Source organism: Pleurodeles waltl, chromosome 4_2 (genome assembly GCF_031143425.1).
Source record: "Pleurodeles waltl isolate 20211129_DDA chromosome 4_2, aPleWal1.hap1.20221129, whole genome shotgun sequence".
NCBI lineage: Eukaryota > Metazoa > Chordata > Amphibia > Caudata > Salamandridae > Pleurodeles > Pleurodeles waltl.
In genome coordinates, this window is record NC_090443.1 from 81,460,828 (window position 1) to 81,481,877 (window position 21,050).

General features: G+C 48.5%; 1 protein-coding gene across 2 annotated transcripts in view; it reads left to right on the forward strand.

Annotated features, from left to right (window-relative positions):
• The window catches only part of LRP1 (LDL receptor related protein 1), a 1,410,884-nt gene that overhangs the window by 973,166 nt on the left and 416,668 nt on the right, over nt 1–21,050 (forward strand). For both annotated transcript variants that reach the window (XM_069230782.1, XM_069230783.1), the window contains exon 64: nt 19,642–19,758. In XM_069230782.1, the coding sequence (XP_069086883.1) occupies nt 19,642–19,758 (117 nt within the window). The remainder of the gene's footprint in view (nt 1–19,641; nt 19,759–21,050) is intronic.

Sequence of the window (21,050 nt, forward strand, 5' to 3'; positions counted from 1 at the left end):
AGCTGCTGGTGTGGTGACTTTGGGGTTGCTCTGAACCCCCAACGGTGGGCTACCTTGGACCAAGAACTGAGCCCTGTAAGTGTCTTACTTACCTGGTTAATCTAACAAATACTTACCTCCCCTAGGAACTGTGAAAATTGCACTAAGTGTCCACTTTTAAAACAGCTATTTGTCAATAACTTGAAAAGTATACATGCAATTTTGATGATTTGAAGTTCCTAAAGTACTTACCTGCAATACCTTTCGAACAAGATATTACATGTTAAATTCGAACCTGTGGTTCTTAAAATAAACTAAGAAAAGATATTTTTCTATATAAAAACCTATTGGCTGGATTTGTCTCTGAGTGTGTGTACCTCATTTATTGTCTATGTGTATGTACAACAAATGCTTAACACTACTCCTTGGATAAGCCTACTGCTCGACCACACTACCACAAAATAGAGCATTAGTATTATCTATTTTTACCACTATTTTACCTCTAAGGGGAACCCTTGGACTCTGTGCATGCTATTCCTTACTTTGAAATAGCACATACAGAGCCAACTTCCTACATTGGTGGCAGCGGTGGGATACAAGACTTTGCATTTGCTGGACTACTCAGCCAATACCTGATCACACGACAAATTCCAAAATTGTCATTAGAAATTGATTTTTGCAATTTGAAAAGTTTTCTAAATTCTTAAAAGACCTGCTAGGGCCTTGTGTTAGATCCTGTTTAGCATTTCTTTTAGAGTTTAAAAGTTTGTAAAAGTTTGAATTAGATTCTAGAACCAGTTGTAGATTCTTAAAAAGTATTCCAACTTTTAGAAGCAAAATGTCTAGCACAGATGTGACTGTGGTGGAACTCGACACCACACCTTACCTCCATCTTAAGATGAGGGAGCTAAGGTCACTCTGTAAAATAAAGAAAATAACAATGGGCCCCAAACCTACCAAAATACAGCTCCAGGAGCTTTTGGCAGAGTTTGAAAAGGCCAACCCCTCTGAGGGTGGCAACTCAGAGGAAGAGGATAGTGACTTGGAGGACAATTCCCCCCTACCAGTCCTATCTAGGGAGAACAGGGTCCCTCAAACCCTGACTCCAAAAATAATAGTCAGAGATGCTGGTTCCCTCACAGGAGAGACCAACACCTCTGAAATCACTGAGGATAGCCCCAGTGAAGAGGACATCCAGTTAGCCAGGATGGCCAAAAGATTGGCTTTGGAAAGACAGATCCTAGCCATAGAGAGGGAAAGACAAGAGATGGGCCTAGGACCCATCAATGGTGGCAGCAACATAAATAGGGTCAGAGATTCTCCTGACATGTTGAAAATCCCTAAAGGGATTGTAACTAAATATGAAGATGGTGATGACATCACCAAATGGTTCACAGCTTTTGAGAGGGCTTGTGTAACCAGAAAAGTGAACAGATCTCACTGGGGTGCTCTCCTTTGGGAAATGTTCACAGGAAAGTGTAGGGATAGACTCCTCACACTCTCTGGACAAGATGCAGAATCCTATGACCTCATGAAGGGTACCCTGATTGAGGGCTTTGGATTCTCCACTGAGGAGTACAGGATTAGGTTCAGGGGGGCTCAAAAATCCTCGAGCCAGACCTGGGTTGACTTTGTTGACTACTCAGTGAAAACACTAGATGGTTGGATTCAAGGCAGTGGTGTAAATAATTATGATGGGCTGTACAATTTATTTGTGAAAGAACACCTGTTAAGTAATTGTTTCAATGATAAACTGCATCAGCATCTGGTAGACCTAGGACCAATTTCTCCCCAAGAATTGGGAAAGAAGGCGGACCATTGGGTCAAGACAAGGGTGTCCAAGACTTCAACAGGGGGTGACCAAAAGAAAGGGGTCACAAAGACTCCCCAGCAGAAGGGTGATGAGGCAACCAAAACTAAAAATAGTAAAGAGTCTTCTACAGGCCCCCAAAAACCTGCACAGGAGGGTGGGCCCAGAGCCTCTTCACAAAACAATGGGTACAAGGGTAAAAACTTTGATCCCAAAAAGGCCTGGTGTCATAGCTGTAAACAGCATGGACACCAAACTGGAGACAAGGCCTGTCCCAAGAAAGGTTCCACTCCAAACTCCCATCCAGGTAACACTGGTATGGCTAGTCTCCAAGTGGGATCAACAGTGTGCCCAGAGCAAATCAGGGTCCACACTGAAGCTACTCTAGTTTCTGAGGGTGGGGTGGATTTAGCCACACTAGCTGTCTGGCCGCCTAACATGCAAAAATACAGACAGCAACTCTTGATTAATGGGACTAGAATAGAGGGCCTGAGGGATACAGGTGCCAGTGTCACCATGGTGACAGAGAAACTGGTTTCCCCTGGCCAATACCTGACTGGAAAAACTTACACAGTCACCAACGCTGACAATCAGAGAAAAGTACATCCCATGGCAATGGTTACTTTAGAATGGGGAGGGGTCAATGGCCTGAAACAGGTGGTGGTCTCCTCAAATATCCCAGTGGACTGTCTGCTTGGAAATGACCTGGAGTCCTCAGCATGGGCTGAGGTAGAACTAAAAACCCATGCAGCAATGCTGGGTATCCCTGAACTGGTGTGTGTGAAAACCAGAGCACAATGCAAGGCACAGGGTGAACAAGTAGAGCTGGAGTCTGGAAGAATGGCCCAGCCTACCAAGAGAAAAGGAAAGTCAGTTGGGAAACCAACTGCAACACAGCAAAAGAAAGGGAACCTCTCTTCTCAGGAAGAAGTTCTGCCCTCTGAGGGAACTGAGCCTTTGGAGCTTGAACCTTATCAGGTTGAGCTCTTGGGCCCAGGGGGACCCTCAAGGGAAGAGCTGTGTAAGGGACAAGAAACCTGTCCCTCTCTTGAAGGCCTTAGGCAGCAAGCTGCTGAAGAGTCCAAAGGCAAGAAAAATGGAACACATAGGGTCTATTGGGAAGATGGGCTCCTGTACACTGAGGCCAGAGACCCCAAACCTGGTGCCACTAGGAGAGTGGTAGTGCCTCAGCTGTTCAGAGAGTTCATCCTAACATTGGCCCATGACATTCCCCTTGCTGGACATTTGGGACAAACCAAGACGTGGGAGAGGTTAGTCAACCACTTCTACTGGCCCAATATGTCCAACATGGTTAAGGAGTTTTGCCTCTCCTGCCCCACCTGTCAAGCCAGTGGTAAGACAGGTGGGCATCCAAAGGCCCCCCTCATTCCACTTCCTGTGGTGGGGGTGCCCTTTGAAAGAGTGGGTGTGGACATAGTTGGTCCACTAGAACCTCCCACAGCCTCAGGAAATATGTATATCCTGGTAGTAGTGGATCATGCTACCAGGTATCCTGAAGCTATTCCCCTTAGGTCGACTACTGCCCCTGCAGTAGCCAAGGCCCTCATTGGTATCTTTACCAGAGTGGGTTTCCCTAAGGAGGTGGTGTCTGACAGAGGTACCAACTTCATGTCAGCATACCTAAAGCACATGTGGAATGAGTGTGGAGTGACTTATAAATTCACTACACCCTACCATCCACAAACTAATGGCTTAGTTGAGAGATTCAACAAGACATTAAAAGGCATGATCATGGGGCTCCCAGAAAAACTCAAAAGGAGATGGGATGTCCTCCTGCCATGTCTGCTTTTCGCTTACAGGGAGGTACCACAGAAGGGAGTAGGATTCTCACCCTTTGAACTTCTGTTTGGTCATCCTGTAAGGGGACCACTTGCCCTTGTTAAAGAAGGCTGGGAGAGACCTCTCCATGAGCCTAAACAGGACATAGTGGACTATGTACTTGGCCTTCGCTCTAGAATGGCAGAGTACATGGAAAAGGCAACCAAAAACCTTGAGGCCAGCCAACAGCTCCAGAAGTTTTGGTATGACCAAAAGGCTGCACTGGTTGAGTTCCAACCAGGGCAGAAAGTCTGGGTTCTGGAGCCTGTGGCTCCCAGGGCACTCCAGGACAAATGGAGTGGCCCTTACCCAGTGCTAGAGAGGAAGAGTCAGGTCACCTACCTGGTGGACCTGGGCACAAGCAGGAGCCCCAAGAGGGTGATCCATGTGAACCGCCTTAAGCTCTTCCATGACAGGGCTGATGTGAATCTGTTAATGGTAACAGATGAGGATCAGGAGGCAGAGAGTGAACCTCTCCCTGATCTTCTGTCATCAGACCCAAAAGATGGCACAGTAGATGGAGTGATCTACTCAGACACCCTCTCTGGCCAACAGCAGGCTGATTGTAGGAGAGTCCTACAACAGTTTCCTGAGCTTTTCTCCCTAACCCCTGGTCAGACACACCTGTGTACCCATGATGTGGACATAGGAGACAGCATGCCTGTCAAGAACAAAATCTTCAGACAGTCTGACCATGTTAAGGAAAGCATCAAGGTGGAAGTCCACAAGATGCTGGAATTGGGAGTGATTGAGCGCTCTGACAGCCCCTGGGCTAGCCCAGTGGTCTTAGTCCCCAAACCTCACACCAAAGATGGAAAGAAAGAGATGAGGTTTTGTGTGGACTACAGAGGGCTCAATTCTGTCACCAAGACAGATGCCCATCCAATTCCAAGAGCTGATGAGCTCATTGATAAATTAGGTGCTGCCAAATTTCTAAGTACCTTTGACTTGACAGCAGGGTACTGGCAAATAAAAATGGCACCTGGAGCAAAAGAAAAGACAGCATTCTCCACACCTGATGGGCATTATCAGTTTACTGTTATGCCCTTTGGTTTAAAGAATGCCCCTGCCACCTTCCAAAGGTTGGTGAATCAAGTCCTTGCTGGCTTGGAGTCCTTTAGCACAGCTTATCTTGATGATATTGCTGTCTTTAGCTCCACCTGGCAGGATCACCTGGTCCACCTGAGGAAGGTTTTGAAGGCTCTGCAATCTGCAGGCCTCTCTATCAAGGCATCCAAATGCCAGATAGGGCAGGGAACTGTGGTTTACTTGGGACACCTTGTAGGTGGAGGCCAAGTTCAGCCACTCCAACCCAAGATCCAGACTATTCTGGACTGGGTAGCTCCAAAAACCCAGACTCAAGTCAGGGCATTCCTTGGCTTGACTGGGTACTACAGGAGGTTTGTGAAGGGATATGGATCCATTGTGACAGCCCTCACTGAACTCACCTCCAAGAAAATGCCCAAGAAAGTGAACTGGACTGTGGACTGCCAACAGGCCTTTGACACCCTGAAACAAGCAATGTGCTCAGCACCAGTTCTCAAAGCTCCAGATTATTCTAAGCAGTTCATTGTGCAGACTGATGCCTCTGAACATGGGATAGGGGCAGTTTTGTCCCAAACAAATGATGATGGCCTTGACCAGCCTGTTGCTTTCATTAGCAGGAGGTTACTCCCCAGGGAGCAGCGTTGGAGTGCCATTGAGAGGGAGGCCTTTGCTGTGGTTTGGTCCCTGAAGAAGCTGAGACCATACCTCTTTGGGACTCACTTCCTAGTTCAAACTGACCACAGACCTCTCAAATGGCTGATGCAAATGAAAGGTGAAAATCCTAAACTGTTGAGGTGGTCCATCTCCCTACAGGGAATGGACTTTATAGTGGAACACAGACCTGGGACTGCCCATGCCAATGCAGATGGCCTTTCCAGGTTCTTCCACTTAGAAAATGAAGACTCTCTTGGGAAAGGTTAGTCTCATCCTCTTTCGTTTGGGGGGGGGTTGTGTAAGGAAATGCCTCCTTGGCATGGTTGCCCCCTGACTTTTTGCCTTTGCTGATGCTATGTTTACAATTGAAAGTGTGCTGAGGCCTGCTAACCAGGCCCCAGCACCAGTGTTCTTTCCCTAACCTGTACTTTTGTATCCACAATTGGCAGACCCTGGCATCCAGATAAGTCCCTTGTAACTGGTACTTCTAGTACCAAGGGCCCTGATGCCAAGGAAGGTCTCTAAGGGCTGCAGCATGTCTTATGCCACCCTGGAGACCTCTCACTCAGCACAGACACACTGCTTACCAGCTTGTGTGTGCTAGTGAGGACAAAACGAGTAAGTCGACATGGCACTCCCCTCAGGGTGCCATGCCAGCCTCTCACTGCCTATGCAGTATAGGTAAGACACCCCTCTAGCAGGCCTTACAGCCCTAAGGCAGGGTGCACTATACCATAGGTGAGGGTACCAGTGCATGAGCATGGTACCCCTACAGTGTCTAAACAAAACCTTAGACATTGTAAGTGCAGGGTAGCCATAAGAGTATATGGTCTGGGAGTCTGTCAAACACGAACTCCACAGCACCATAATGGCTACACTGAAAACTGGGAAGTTTGGTATCAAACTTCTCAGCACAATAAATGCACACTGATGCCAGTGTACATTTTATTGTAAAATACACCACAGAGGGCACCTTAGAGGTGCCCCCTGAAACTTAACCGACTATCTGTGTAGGCTGACTAGTTTTAGCAGCCTGCCACAAACCGAGACATGTTGCTGGCCCCATGGGGAGAGTGCCTTTGTCACTCTGAGGCCAGTAACAAAGCCTGCACTGGGTGGAGATGCTAACACCTCTCCCAGGCAGGAATTGTCACACCTGGCGGTGAGCCTCAAAGGCTCACCTCCTTTGTGCCAACCCAGCAGGACACTCCAGCTAGTGGAGTTGCCCGCCCCCTCCGGCCAGGCCCCACTTTTGGCGGCAAGGCCGGAGAAAATAATGAGAAAAACAAGGAGGAGTCACTGGCCAGTCAGGACAGCCCCTAAGGTGTCCTGAGCTGAAGTGACTCTAACTTTTAGAAATCCTCCATCTTGCAGATGGAGGATTCCCCCAATAGGGTTAGGATTGTGACCCCCTCCCCTTGGGAGGGGGCACAAAGAGGGTGTACCCACCCTCAGGGCTAGTAGCCATTGGCTACTAACCCCCCAGACCTAAACACGCCCTTAAATTTAGTATTTAAGGGCTACCCTGAACCCTAGAAAATTAGATTCCTGCAACAAGAAGAAGGACTGCCTAGCTGAAAACCCCTGCAGCGGAAGACCAGAAGACGACAACTGCCTTGGCTCCAGAAACTCACCGGCCTGTCTCCTGCCTTCCAAAGATCCTGCTCCAGCGACGCCTTCCGAAGGGACCAGCGACCTCGACATCCTCTGAGGACTGCCCCTGCTTCGAAAAGACAAGAAACTCACGAGGACAGCGGACCTGCTCCAAGAAAAGCTGCAACTTTGTTTCCAGCAACTTTAAAGATCCCTGCAAGCTCCCCGCAAGAAGCGTGAGACTTGCAACACTGCACCCGGCGACCCCGACTCGGCTGGTGGCGATCCAACACCTCAGGAGGGACCCCAGGACTACTCTGATACTGTGAGTACCAAAACCTGTCCCCCCTGAGCCCCCACAGCGCCGCCTGCAGAGGGAATCCCGAGGCTTCCCCTGACCGCGACTCTTTGAACCTAAAGTCCCGACGCCTGGGAGAGACCCTGCACCCGCAGCCCCCAGGACCTGAAGGACCGGACTTTCACTGGAGAAGTGACCCCCAGGAGTCCCTCTCCCTTGCCCAAGTGGAGGTTTCCCCGAGGAATCCCCCCCTTGCCTGCCTGCAGCGCTGAAGAGATCCCGAGATCTCTCATAGACTAACATTGCGAACCCGACGCTTGTTTCTACACTGCACCCGGCCGCCCCCGCGCCGCTGAGGGTGAAATTTCTGTGTGGACTTGTGTCCCCCCCGGTGCCCTACAAAACCCCCCTGGTCTGTCCTCCGAAGACGCGGGTACTTACCTGCAAGCAGACCGGAACCGGGGTACCCCCTTCTCTCCATTCTAGCCTATGTGTTTTGGGCACCACTTTGGACTCTGCACCTGACCGGCCCTGAGCTGCTGGTGTGGTGACTTTGGGGTTGCTCTGAACCCCCAACGGTGGGCTACCTTGGACCAAGAACTGAGCCCTGTAAGTGTCTTACTTACCTGGTTAATCTAACAAATACTTACCTCCCCTAGGAACTGTGAAAATTGCACTGTGTCCACTTTTAAAACAGCTATTTGTCAATAACTTGAAAAGTATACATGCAATTTTGATGATTTGAAGTTCCTAAAGTACTTACCTGCAATACCTTTCGAACAAGATATTACATGTTAAATTCGAACCTGTGGTTCTTAAAATAAACTAAGAAAAGATATTTTTCTATATAAAAACCTATTGGCTGGATTTGTCTCTGAGTGTGTGTACCTCATTTATTGTCTATGTGTATGTACAACAAATGCTTAACACTACTCCTTGGATAAGCCTACTGCTCGACCACACTACCACAAAATAGAGCATTAGTATTATCTATTTTTACCACTATTTTACCTCTAAGGGGAACCCTTGGACTCTGTGCATGCTATTCCTTACTTTGAAATAGCACATACAGAGCCAACTTCCTACAGGGATGAAACAAATACTGCATACGAGTACTTTGCAGTGACATACAGGATTTTTCTGCTGGACTTGAGGTGAGTATGGGGCAAAGTCCAAGGCCACACCAACAGGTCACCTCGGGTAGGGTGGGTGAGAGGGGGTGTTCCAAGATGTCTGGGTGCAGAAGTGTGTGTTATGGCGTCAAGTGTCCCTTTTACTTCAAAGGAGATTGGTCCGGTTAGAAAGAGGCTGCAAGCAGTGACTGGGGGCCAGTCCGGGGGAACCCACATGGGGGCTCGACCCTTGAGATCTTCAGGCATGTTTGGACACCTTTGGCCCACTTCTCCTTAGGCTCTAGGGCTTCGGTGCAGTGGAGTCTTTTGGTGTCCGGTTCCCATGAAGGAGATACTCGTGGTTGGAGGGGGCCTGTGGAAAGATGCTGCAGGCGGCATCAGGAAGTCCATAGTTGGCAAGCCCAAGGTGGGCTTCATCTCTAGAGGGTCAGAGGACCACACTGGCCCACTTCACCTCAGACTATGGGTGCAGTGGTGCTTTCTGGTGTCATGTTTTGGCACTCCAGAGTCCTCACAGTTCTTCTAGGGTGCCTGCAGGCTGCTTCACTGGAGTTCCTGTGTCTTGGTGAAGACTTCCAGGCTTTTGGAGGCCCAAGCAGTTGCAGGCCAAGTGGTCTTTGGTACAATTCTCGAGGGCATACGACAGGACGGCGAGGCTGGGCCCAAGTCAGCTGCTGGTCTTCTCTGTTTTTGCTTTTGCGACTCCATTGGGTCCGTTGTCTTATTTCAGGTTGGCAGGATCTGGTTTCTTGGTGCCAGGGGCTCCCCTAAACACTGAATTTAGGGGGGGCGGGTTAGGGGAGTGTACAGTAGAAGCCAATGGGCTATTCACCCCTGGGGTCATTATGGCCCTATATGACCACTTCCTGTGGGAAGCGGGCATAATTCTCTCTCAAAGTTCCTAGTTCTGCCATCACCAAGCTAGCAGACTTTTAAATTTCATGTTCACATCAGGCAGCTCTCCTTAGGGGTGGAACTGACCTAAGAGTAGACACGTCTCTGACTACTAATTCCCCCCCTCCCCATGGACCCTGGGTCAGGGGGTTAACATCTCCTCACTTCTGAAGGAAGCCAGATCTGCATGCCAAGGGCTTAGGGCTCTTTGAAGCCCCCTGTATTGGAATTGAGATTTGCAGGTCATCCTGTTGGGAGGGATGTGTTAATACACCTGCAAGAGCAGGCTTTGTTCCTGACCACCCAAGAGCAGAGGCTATCACCCTTGGGAGGGGGTGGGGATGAGGTCAGAAATGTCTATTGTGGCAGGCTCGTTAAAACTAGTAAGCCCACACATGGGTAGATGTAGCACCCTATTAAAAAAAAGTGGAACGTGAAATAGTGAACCTAACCTAGGAAAGTGTGCTAGTTAGCTAGGGGCTGGGAGGTAGATCGAAACGCCAGAAGTAAGGACTGTAAGTGTCCCCAGCAGCCAGGTGCAAGGTAGTTACCCACCCAGTTGTCCCATAGATTAACACAGAGGGTAGTGGTTGGAGTTCATGGGATTCAGGACCCTTCCCAGTGGACCCCGAGGAAACCAGCACACCAAAGGAAGGTTGGAGAGGACCCCCACCCCCCAAGGATACCCAAAGGACTAAGTACCTACACCAAGCGACCTGAATGCAGAGAGGAGAAAGGACTCTCTCTGAAGTCAGTGGATGCCTCTGATTGTCCAGCTGCTGTCACGACCAGTGGACCACGCCGGTGGAACCAAGGGATGGATTCCAGACGTGGAGGACCTGCAAAGGAAGGGGACAGAGCCCAGCACCCAAAGAGATGCCCAGATGGTGCAGGTGGCAATACCCACCCTCCTGTAGATTAAGTTCCTGCAAGACGGTGGAAGAAGTCCAGCTGCGAGGTCCAGTAGTTGATGAAGATCCCAGGAGTCGCCTACTATCTGTCTTTCGATGTTTGCTGGATTGCAGGAGGGACTGTGACCAGCCAGGTCACCAACAAGCACTGGTAAGTGCAAATAGAAGCAGAAAAGAAGTTTGCAAAGTTGTGAGGACAAGCATGGTCCAGGAAACTCTACCCCGAAGGGGGAGTCAGTGCTGTCCCTTAGCACACAGGAAGGCCAGCAGAAGTCGATGGAGCCCCCACGAGTGACCCACAGGCATCGGACACAGGGAGTCACAAGGATGCCTTACCAGCCCAGCAAAACAGAAGTCTCACGTTATAGGAGTTGCAGGACAGGAGCTGATCTTCAGTTTGCAGAGTGCTGGGGGCTGGGGCTTCTTGGAGGCAGCAGATCTCCCTGAGAGGAAGTCAGCAAGCCTTTGCAAATGCAACACTTGCGGGGGCACAGGGAACCAGTCCAGTGGCTGGAGCAAGGAACTACAGTCTCCCAACTTGAATAGAAGACAAGCAGGAGAGGTGGCCACAGACTTGCCACCAGTGTTGCAGGATCTTTGGATTTCCAGAGACACCACACCCCATAAACCGGTCAACGATGCCATGAGGTGCCTGTGGTTGCAGGGAAGTAACTCCTTCACTACAGGGAGATTCGTTCTTGCTTCCTGGTGCAAACAGAGTCCTTGTGACCCTGGGGGAAGCAGAGTCCTTGATGTTGCAGAATTCTTGCATGCAGGATCTGGAGAAATGATGTGCAGTTGAAGCCTTTCCACCAGAAGCAGAGTTGTTTGGTTCTAGGCCAAGTGGTTCCCAACCTTTTAACTTCTGTCCCCCCCATCCCCCCCCCCCCACATCATTATTACTGGAAACCGGGGACCCCCCACTGAATCATTATTGGAATCTAGGGATCCCCTCTGAGTCATTACTGAAGCTGGGGACCTACTCTGTTAATATTATTCTAAGCAGTTGCAGACCCCCTGAGGAGGCTTCACAGACCTCCAGGGGTTCCTGGACCACAGGTTGGGAACCACTGTTCTGGGTGAAGACCAGCAGTGGTTCCAGAGGCCAAGAGCAGTAGATGCCTTGCAGAGAGTTCCTTATAGAGTCTTGCTTGATGAATCTGAGTACCCACCTGCGAGGGAACCCTTAAATAACTATAAAAGGGGTTTGGTCACTCTCTGCAGTGACCTACCTATCAAAGGGGGTCAGGGACATTAACTGCCTAGTCTAACCAACCAGATTCTCCATGGGGATTCTGCCCATCTTATTTTCAAGATGGCAGATTCGAGTGGCCACCTGGCAGAGCTCTGGGCATCTCCAAAGGGGAGGAGCTGGACAGGGGGTGGTCACTCACTGTCCTAATACACAGGGTGAAGTAGTCACACCTCTCCCTTGCAGGAAATCCTTTGTTCTGCTCCTCCAGCCTGAGCCTGGCTTATCAGCAGGAGGGCAGAACAGTGTCTGGGGTCAGAAGCAGCATGGGCTGGCAGCTGGACCCCTTATGGCTGCACAGGCAGAACTGGGGGATCCTCTAAGGAATCCCCAGAGTACATGGTATCATGCAAGTAACACTGGAATCGCTGTAGTTTCATAATAACAACATGTTTGATACTAAGCATGCCTAGGTTTGGAGTAGCTATTATGTAGTTAGATCACTTGTGTTGACCAGTGTCCACTACATACCTTAAGATGCAATTCCCGCACTCATAGTCCAGGAATTGGCCTGGGGTCTGTTAGGTACCCTGCTCATGAGGGGGGTACCCTCACACTTGGAGACATATACCCTGCCCTTGGGCTGAAGAGCCTACCAGAGGGGTGGCTTATAATGTCTAAGTGCAATGGTTAGGTTTGGCAGTGAAAGGGTGCATGCAGCCTTTCACGCAGAATGCAAAGGCAGACCTGCAATCACAGTTTGCATGGGCTCCTATGTGTGGCATAATACATGCTGCAGCCCATGGAGAACCCCTGGTGTACCAAAGCCCTGGGTACCTAGGTACCAAATACTAAGAACTTACATGGCTGCACCAGTATGTCAATTGTGAAAGGTAACTTAGGACACTGGAGTGGTGTGTGGTGGGACACCTATGGTGTTTGCACTTTACACCAGGTTCAGGCAACCCTATTAGTTAGTGAGACAGTGTCTGGGAAGCCAGGGCTCACTGGTGGTACCTGTGGTGTGCAGCCATAACATATCTAGGAGGAGTGTGAAGCGCTTGCAATACCACAGCAGTCACACAGCAACATACCACACCTGAAAGGAACCACTCAGTTTTACAAAAGTAAAGGTACTCTATTACAGTTGCACTGAACTAGATTACTTATGGGCAGTCCCCCAACTGGAGGCATGTACACCCTATGTGCACACAGTAATTATTAGGAATTAGCATGTAGAAACAATAAACATTGGCAAAGATAAGTGAAGAATTGCTAGGGCCCAATGGGAGGGCCAATCCATATACTAAAATAGTGAGATGCGAATTAAGGTCTCCCACCCAAAGATGTGGAGTAGTTAGAAGGGAGCTAGGAGAACTGGAGTCCCCAAGAGGTGAGTATCTAGGTGACCCCCAATGATGAGGAGAGCAGAGGTAAGTTACCTGGTCTTCCCAAAGACTAACAAGGGGACTTGAAAATGGAAGATTGCCAGGCCCGGACCAGTCCAGTGAAGCCATGCAGTGGATTCCCAAAGATGATGACCTGCAAAAGGTGTAAAGGGTAGCAAAGCAACCACATTTGGAGGAGAGATCACAATCACTGGGGTCCTGGTTAGCAGGATCCCAGTGAAGACAGTCTAAACACACTGATAAACAGTTCAAAAGTAGGGGTAACCATGCCAAAAAGAGTGATTTTTCTTATAGTAACCAACAACTAAATTTAGGGGAGAGAACACGGTCATTGGTGTCCTGGCTAGCAGGATCTCAGTGAACTATAGTCCAAACACACTGACATCAGTGGGGTAACTATGCCAGAAAGATGTCACTTTCCTTCAAAGTCATCTTAAGGTATGCAGTAGACACAGCTGAACATGAGTGGTCCAACTACATAATGGCTTCTCAGAACGTAGGCATGTTTGGTATCAAACATGTTAGTATCCTGCAACTACACCGATTCCAGTGTTACTTGCATGATACCATGAACTCTGAATGCCTGTGCAGCCTTACGGGGTCTCTCTGCCAGCCCACACTGCTGCTGACCCCAGACACTGGTCTGCCCTCCTGCTGGTGAGCCAGGCTCAAGCTGGAGAGGCAGAACAAAGGATTTCCTGCAAGGGAGAGAGGTGTGACTGTAGGGAGCTAGCTCTGTTGATATTATACTAAAATGAGGTATATTGTGCACAGAGTCCGGTGGTTCCCCAGAGGCTTAACAGAGGCTAAAATAGATAATACTAATGCTCTCTCTTGTGGCTGTGTGGTCGAGCAGTTAGGCTTATCAGAGAATGGTGCAAAGCATTTGTTGTACACTGTCAAGAAATGAGGTACACACTCAGACTAACTCTAGGCCAATGTTTTATATAGCAAAAATATATTTTGCTTCTTTATTTCTAGAGCCAAATGGTCTCTGTTGCAGGTAAGTACAGTTGTAAGTAGGTATCAAGCAAACATTTCAAATGTACATTGTTTAGGTTTTGCAGATAAAACAGTCTGCAAGTAATTAATGTTTTTCTCAATTTTCAAAGTTGACACTTGGTGCAATTTCTCAAAGGAACCTGTGCAGTCCTGGGGGAGGGAAGTGTTAGCAGAGTTAACAGGTAAGTACTCGATTTACAATCCCAGACTTTGAGGATGTCCATAGGTCGAAGTTCAAGTTGACCCCAAAAGTGCACCACCAGCAGCCCTGAGTCGGCCTAGTGCAGAGGTCAAAGTTGGTGTTGGGTTTTTAATGGAATCCTATGAGGACTAAGGCACTCGGAAGAACACAGGTTGCAGGTAAGTACCCCCCTGTTTCAGGACACAGATCTGGGGAGCTTAGGCCAGCATCACCTGGGCCACAGGTGAGCACCCCACACACATACTCAACGGCACAGGGGCGGATGGGTGCAGGGTTCAAAACTGCATCTGGTGCCCAATGCTTTTCAATGAGACAAAGATGCAGCCTGGGTTTGGGGGGGGTCAGTTCCAGAAAATCAAAGGCTGGACTAAAAGAAGAGGTGCCTGCTGGACGTTGCTTGATGGTTGGTCGGATTCCCCAAGGCCAGGTTGGCTGCAGGTGCCCAGATGCCTTTGGGCGTTGGGAATCTTCGTCAGATCCTGTTGCGGTCAGGGGGTCCTCCGGATTCATGCGTCATCGTGATAGCCAGGAAGGGTCCATCCAGGGTGGACTCGAGGTCAGAATCACCTGGGGACCTTCTATGGACCGGTGGGCCGCATGGACATGGGCCATGGGCATCGGGTGCAAAGTGGACAGGGCTTGCGGATCCGAGGTGGTTCAGGACTCCATTTGGAGAGTTTCTTCTGGACAGAACCGCTGTCCTTGGGAGTTCTTGGTCCTCTGCTGGGCAGGCAGTCATCTTGGGGTTTGTGGATTCGCTGGTCCTGCAGGATGCGTCCCTTTTTGTAGCAGGAGTTTTGCAGCTGCAGACAGGCCGGTAGGGCTGGGACCAAGTCAGTTGTCTGGGGTTGTCACTGCTAGGGTCGGCTCTTAAGTCCTTCTTTCTTGAGGTCGCCAGGAATCTGAAAAGCAAGGTTCAGGGGTTCCCCTAAATACTAGATTAAGGGATGTTACAGGGGTCAGAGGGCAGTAGCCAATCGCTACTGTCCCTGAGGGTGGCTACACCCTTCCTCCCACTCTCTTTGGGGAGGGGGGCACATCCCTATCCCTATTGGTCCCTCTTCTCCAAAACAAGCTGGAGGATTCTGCAAGTAGGGGGTCACTTGAGTTCTGGACACCTTAGGGGTGGTCCTAGCTGCAATGGTCACTCCTCCTTGTTTTACCTAACATGTGGGGCTTGGTCCGGGGGCAGGCATCGCCTCAAGCTGTTGTGTCCTAGGGCACTGTAACAGGGGGCGTGAGGCTTTGAGGCTCACATCCAACTGTTGCAGTTCCTGCATGGGGGAGGTGTTAAGCACCTCCACGCAGAGCAGGCTTTGTTCCTGAACCCAAAGAGCACAAAGGGTTTCACTCCATGGAGTCCACTCCATGGGGTCAGAAACGTGTCTGTTAGTGGCAGGCTTGCACAGACCAGTCATCCCTACATTAGAGTGTTGGGTAAAATACAGGAGGCAACTCTAAGATGCCCTCTGTGTGCATCTTACAATACATCCAACACTGGCATCCGTGTTGGATTTATTGTGCTAAGAGGTTTGATAGTAAACTTCCCAGTCTTCAGTGGAGCCGTCAAAGAGCTGTAGGAGTTTGTAATCACAAACTCCCAGCCAATGTACCTAATATGTCCACACTGCACTTACAATATCTAAGAATGGACGTAGGCACTGTAGAGGCATATTGCTCATGCAGCTATGCCCTCACCTGTGGCATAGTGTGCCCTGCCTTAGGGCTGTAAGACCTGCTAGAGGGGTTATTTACCTATGCCACAGTCAGTGGTTTGTGGACGTGGCACCCTGGGAGGGATATCATGTCGTCTTTACCTTTTTCTCCCCACCAGCACACACAATCTGCTATGGCAGTGTACATGTGTTTGGGGAGGGGTCCCTTAGGGTGGCACAATACATGCTGCAGACCTTATGGACCCTCCCAGACTTCAGAGCCCTTGGAACCACTGGTACCTTTTACAAGGGACTTAGCTGTGTGCCAGGGACGTGCCAATTGTGGAAACAGTGGTACAGTTTAGGGAGAGAACACAGATGCTGGGGCCTGGTTAGCAGAATCCCAGTACACACACTGTCAAGTTAGCATCAATATCAATCACAAAGTGTGTTTGGGGGGGTGGGAAGGGGTGGGTAACCGTGCTAAAAGTTTGTTGGGGGGAGGGGAAGCGGGTAACCATGCCTAAAGTGGCACTTTCCTATAGTGACTTCCCCCTGTGTATTAGGTGTCTAAGGTCTGGGGTGTCCTCTGAGCGCCACCAGACTGCTTTGAAGGGTGCATTTGGTGCCATCCTTGCATAAGCCGGTTTGCACCAGTTCAGGAACCCCCGGTTCCTGTTCTGGCATGAAACTGCATAAAGGACAGAGGAGTGACCACCCACCTGCCCAGCTTTTCCCCTACGGAGGTGCACAGAGCTCTGCCAGGTGTCCAGTTGATTCTTCCATCTTGGAAATAAGATGTGTAAAGGCCTCTGGGAGCGTCTGACTGGTTAGTCCAGGTAGATGACGTCCCTAATCCCCTCTGATAGGTGGGTCAATTCAGAGAGTGACCAACCCCCTTTTGGGGTTACGTAAGGGCTCCCTCGCAGGTGGGTCCTCAGATTCAGTTAGCAAGACTCTCCAAGGAACTCACAACAAGACATTTTCTGAACCTAACCTATAAAACTGTTGCTGGTCTGCTTTGGAACTGAACAGTCTGCTTCTGTTGGGAAGGCTACCGTTGAAACATTGTATCTCCAGATCCTGCAAGAAGTCTGCAACACCCAAGGCTTTGCAGCCTCCAGGGTCACAAGGACTCTGTTTGCACCTGGAGCACAAAGGAATCCCCCTTGGAGGGAAAGATTGACTCCCCTGCATTCGTAGGCACCTCAAGACAATGTTGACCGGCTGGTGGGGTCTTCTGTCCCACAAACATCTAAAGATTCTACTTCACAGGTGGTGAGTCTGTGGCCTCCACTGGGTCCTGTATGTCTTCTAACCAACTTGGGAGACTGTGGGCTCCTGCTCCTGCCACTGGACTGAAGCCCCTGTGCACCACAAGTGTTGCACTTGCCAAGGCATGTTAAATCTTCCTCCAGGAGATCTTCAGGCACCAAGAAGCCCTGGCCTCCAGTTCTCTGCAAGTCGAAGCTCAGCCCCTGTCCTGAAACTCTTGCAACAAGGGACTTCTGTTTTGCTGGATGGTAAGCCTCCTTCTGACTCCGTGTCCATTGCCTGTGGGTCACTCCTGGGGACTTCATCGATTTCTGCTGGCCTTCCTGGGTGTTGAGGGCCAACCCTGACTACCCCTCAAGGGTAGAGTCTCCTGGATCTTGCTGGTCCCCGAAACTTTGCAAAGACTTCTGCCGGTTCCACTTGCATTTGCCAGTGCTTGTTGGTGACCTGGCTGGTCCCTGACCCTTCTGCAATCCGGGACAGTCGATGGACAGCTCACAGGTGACTCATGTGATCATCGACTCCTGGACCCTCAGCTGGACTACTACTTGCAGGAATTTCACCTATAGGCGGGTGGGCATTGCCACCTGCACCACTTGGGCACCTTCTTGGGTGCTGGACTCTGTCCTGTCCCCTTCCTTTACAGGTCCTCCACGTCCAGAATCCACCCCTGGGTTCCACCAGCCTAGGCCACAGGTCGTGACAGCAGCTGGACAACCTGAGGTTGCTGGTGTCACCTACTACACTTACGTCTGGTGTTCCTAACTGCCCCAGCCCACCACCTCCCTTACCTTGGCTGGAGTCCCACTTTCACATTCCACTTTTTTTAGTATCTGGTGTGGCCCTCCCTTAGGGCCCTGTATATTTTTATGCTATTTCTGCTGGGTATTGTATGTGTATATGTATAGTGTGTGTAATATATCCAAAGTGAGATATACCAATGTCAGTTTAGTAGTAGTGCTATCCTAAAGTATCCTTTATTTTTGCAACACTTGTGTGGATCTTTGTTGTGAGTAAGCTACTGTCTGACTACTGTGGTATTGCAAGTTCTTCTTTACATTCCTCCTGGATAAGCTTTAGCTTCTCGCCTCAGCTTCCCATAAAGAGCTTCTGCTATCTAGATACCTCTTCACTATCACTAAGTGTTGCCTGGACTCATTAAAGTGTGCCACATCATAGGTGTACAACACCATAAACTGAGCCAGTCTCCTACAAGTGGGCATTTCTTCACATGTTTACCAAACACTATTGCCGGACAGGCAGGTCCATCGGGATGGGCACTTTGCCCTTTCTGTTCTGCAGGGCTTTCTAGTGTGATCTTAGTTCACAGACCCACCTCCGAGGATGGTATTGCTTGGGTATCTATTCTAAGGTGTAAGGAATCCCCAACTAGACTAAAGAGACAATATCTAGTTTGAGTTTCAGATGCCTTACCGACCCACCGAGCCTTCCCACTCTGCAAACTGATTTCTAGGGACTGGGTATCCCTTTAAGGGCCCTTGTTTTGATGCTCCAGTGGTCAGTTTTCTTTATGGCTCTTCGCTTCTGGCATGGAAAGCCGTGAAAAGAAACTGATGTCAGTGCACCAAGGTGGCAGTTATATAGAACCTGCGACTTCATAACCGGCGCGGACAGCGCCAACGACGGACGCAGAGACGATCAATGTCACCTAATGGGGCACAGGCATACTGCTCAGGAAAAGTCCCCGGATCCAGACTGATGCCTGAGGAAAGTCTAAGGTAAGGAATCTGCAACTAGATATTGTCTCTACCAGGTAAGGCGTTACCAAAGGTAAGTAACTTGTCCATAGATCCCTAAAATTCCTTTAGATAGAAAGACTCCTAAAAGCTGCTTCAAGACTAGAAGTCTGCATGCAGAGAAGCCTGCCTCAGGACTGGTGCTGTACTGTCACTTGTTTGAGAGCTTTTAGTCCTTTTCCCAACTTCAGGATGCTTCTTCCAAGCACCATCCTTTATGAAATGGTGTATGTTGTTAAATATCATACCTCTAGGTAGAGATGCTGTCTCTACTAAGCAGAGCAAGGGCAGAACCCAGAGTTTAATACATGCACAAGAGAAAAGAATAATGTTGCCAGCTAATCAGTAGGAACCTTTGATTTCTCTTCTGTGGCCTTAGCTCGATACTGATCCATGGTAGAAAATAATAATCTATGAGTCTTGTGCCATGCAATCTCTTCATGATGTGCATATTTCTGCCATCTAATGATTAGGTTTAAATATGTTGTAATAAAAAAAAGGTTTTTGATGTTATTGGTGGGCATCAACATAGGTGAAGCCTGACTGACGTCAACCGTACTCCCTGATCCTTGGTTTGAAATGATAATATGTGGATTATTTTCTAGGATTATGCAAAATCAGCACTTCCCTGTGCAGTCAGATAATAAGAAAAAACAGAATTACCTAATATGTGCTTCTGTGCCAAACTCATAAAAGTGACAACTTCTGTATAATTAAGAGAGTGAGATGGGTGTATTATGACCTGGGTGTTACATGCCTGTGAAGAAATAAACTGTGAGATGCTAACTGTCATGGCCGTTCTCACACTCATTCTTCAAAGAGTGACAGCAATCTATATGTAGCCAACTTGGGTGTCTAGAAATTCTCACCAGTACATTGATATTTTTATAATTCTTATGATTTAACATATGTAAAGCAGGAATTTTAAACTCAATTTAACACTTTAGCAGAAATGTCGAGCTCGTAACACTGTTATTCTGTTTTCTCACAGCTGAATTTAAGTGCCGACCAGGACAGTTTCAGTGCTCCACAGGCATCTGCACTAACCCAGCTTTTATCTGCGATGGGGACAACGACTGTCAAGACAGCTCTGATGAATTGAGTTGTGGTGAGTTTGGGTTGCTGGAAGTGGGTGTGCGGACCAATGGTTCTCTCTCTTTGGATCTCCGTTGATAATCATAAACACTGAATAGTCCTGCCTACATGAGGGGTCCCGGGAGCAATTCATTCAAAGTCACATCTACTTCACCTTACTTCGGAAAGGTCAGGAAACATATGTGACAGACATGTTAAACTTTGCTGTCTTAAAAACAGGCCATATTGCCTTTTTCAATGAGTTACTTTAAACATTTAGAAGGAAAAAATGATCACTCCCTTAAAAGTCACAAAAGTAAAATGAAAAGTGACACTTTAAAAACTTCTGTTTAAAGTAAGATAAGGTGTAAAACGTAGCAATATAAACTGCATAGACCGCAACATTAAAACAATGCTAAAAGGACACTGTGCCTTTAAGAGCCTTTGGACCTCAAGTGTCCCATTATGCCCTGCAGGTGGCAGTTTATTCAGCTCATTTTTAGGTCAAGCATTCAACACATTTTTTATATACTTTATTTAGTATATACTTCTTTGCTTTTCATTGGTTTCTTTCAGTGTCCTTAAAAATCCTTGCTTGCTATGGCTAATCCTTCCTCTTTGTCCCTCCTTTTTATCAGTTGTACACACTACCGAAGAGCAGCACTCCAGTCATTGTACCCTTCCACGTGTCCCATTGTTGCATCTGTTTAGGGACTACTTTTCCCTTTCACTAAGAGTATTTGACCAGAACTCTCGATGTTTTCAGGTCCATCTCTGTCAATAGGGCTATAAATCATGTTCTTCTCTTGTTACATTTGCTGTGTATTCAGAGACATAGGTCAAGTGTTAGAGGCTGCTTTCCGAGGGCAATTGTTTCAGCCCCTTCTCTTCCGCCACCCAAAGAGACCTGTGACAACAACTATTTATATTAATTTCCAGTTACACACTGCTAATGCGCCGAGAAAATCGCTACTGTTATGATTTCTAATGTATATTGCCCCAATTTAAAATGGCGCCTGCATATTTTACGCCATGACATAATTAGCGTTCCTACTCACCCATTCTGTGTTGGCCTGCACATTGTTTGCCCCACAGTGCGCTTTGTGTGTCTTTTCAGATTCATTTTCTGTCCAAAGAGAGGTCTTGGTGTGACTGGTATCATTCATATCAGTACACTATGGGGACACAGAGGGAGGATATTTCTAATGAAATGGTGTCTGTGGCTTCTGTTAGCCATGTATTTTGTGTAGTTTGAGCACAGATGCCTCAACAGCAGCTTACATAAATCTACTTTAAAATTGGTGTGTACCCTTCCTTCATAATAAT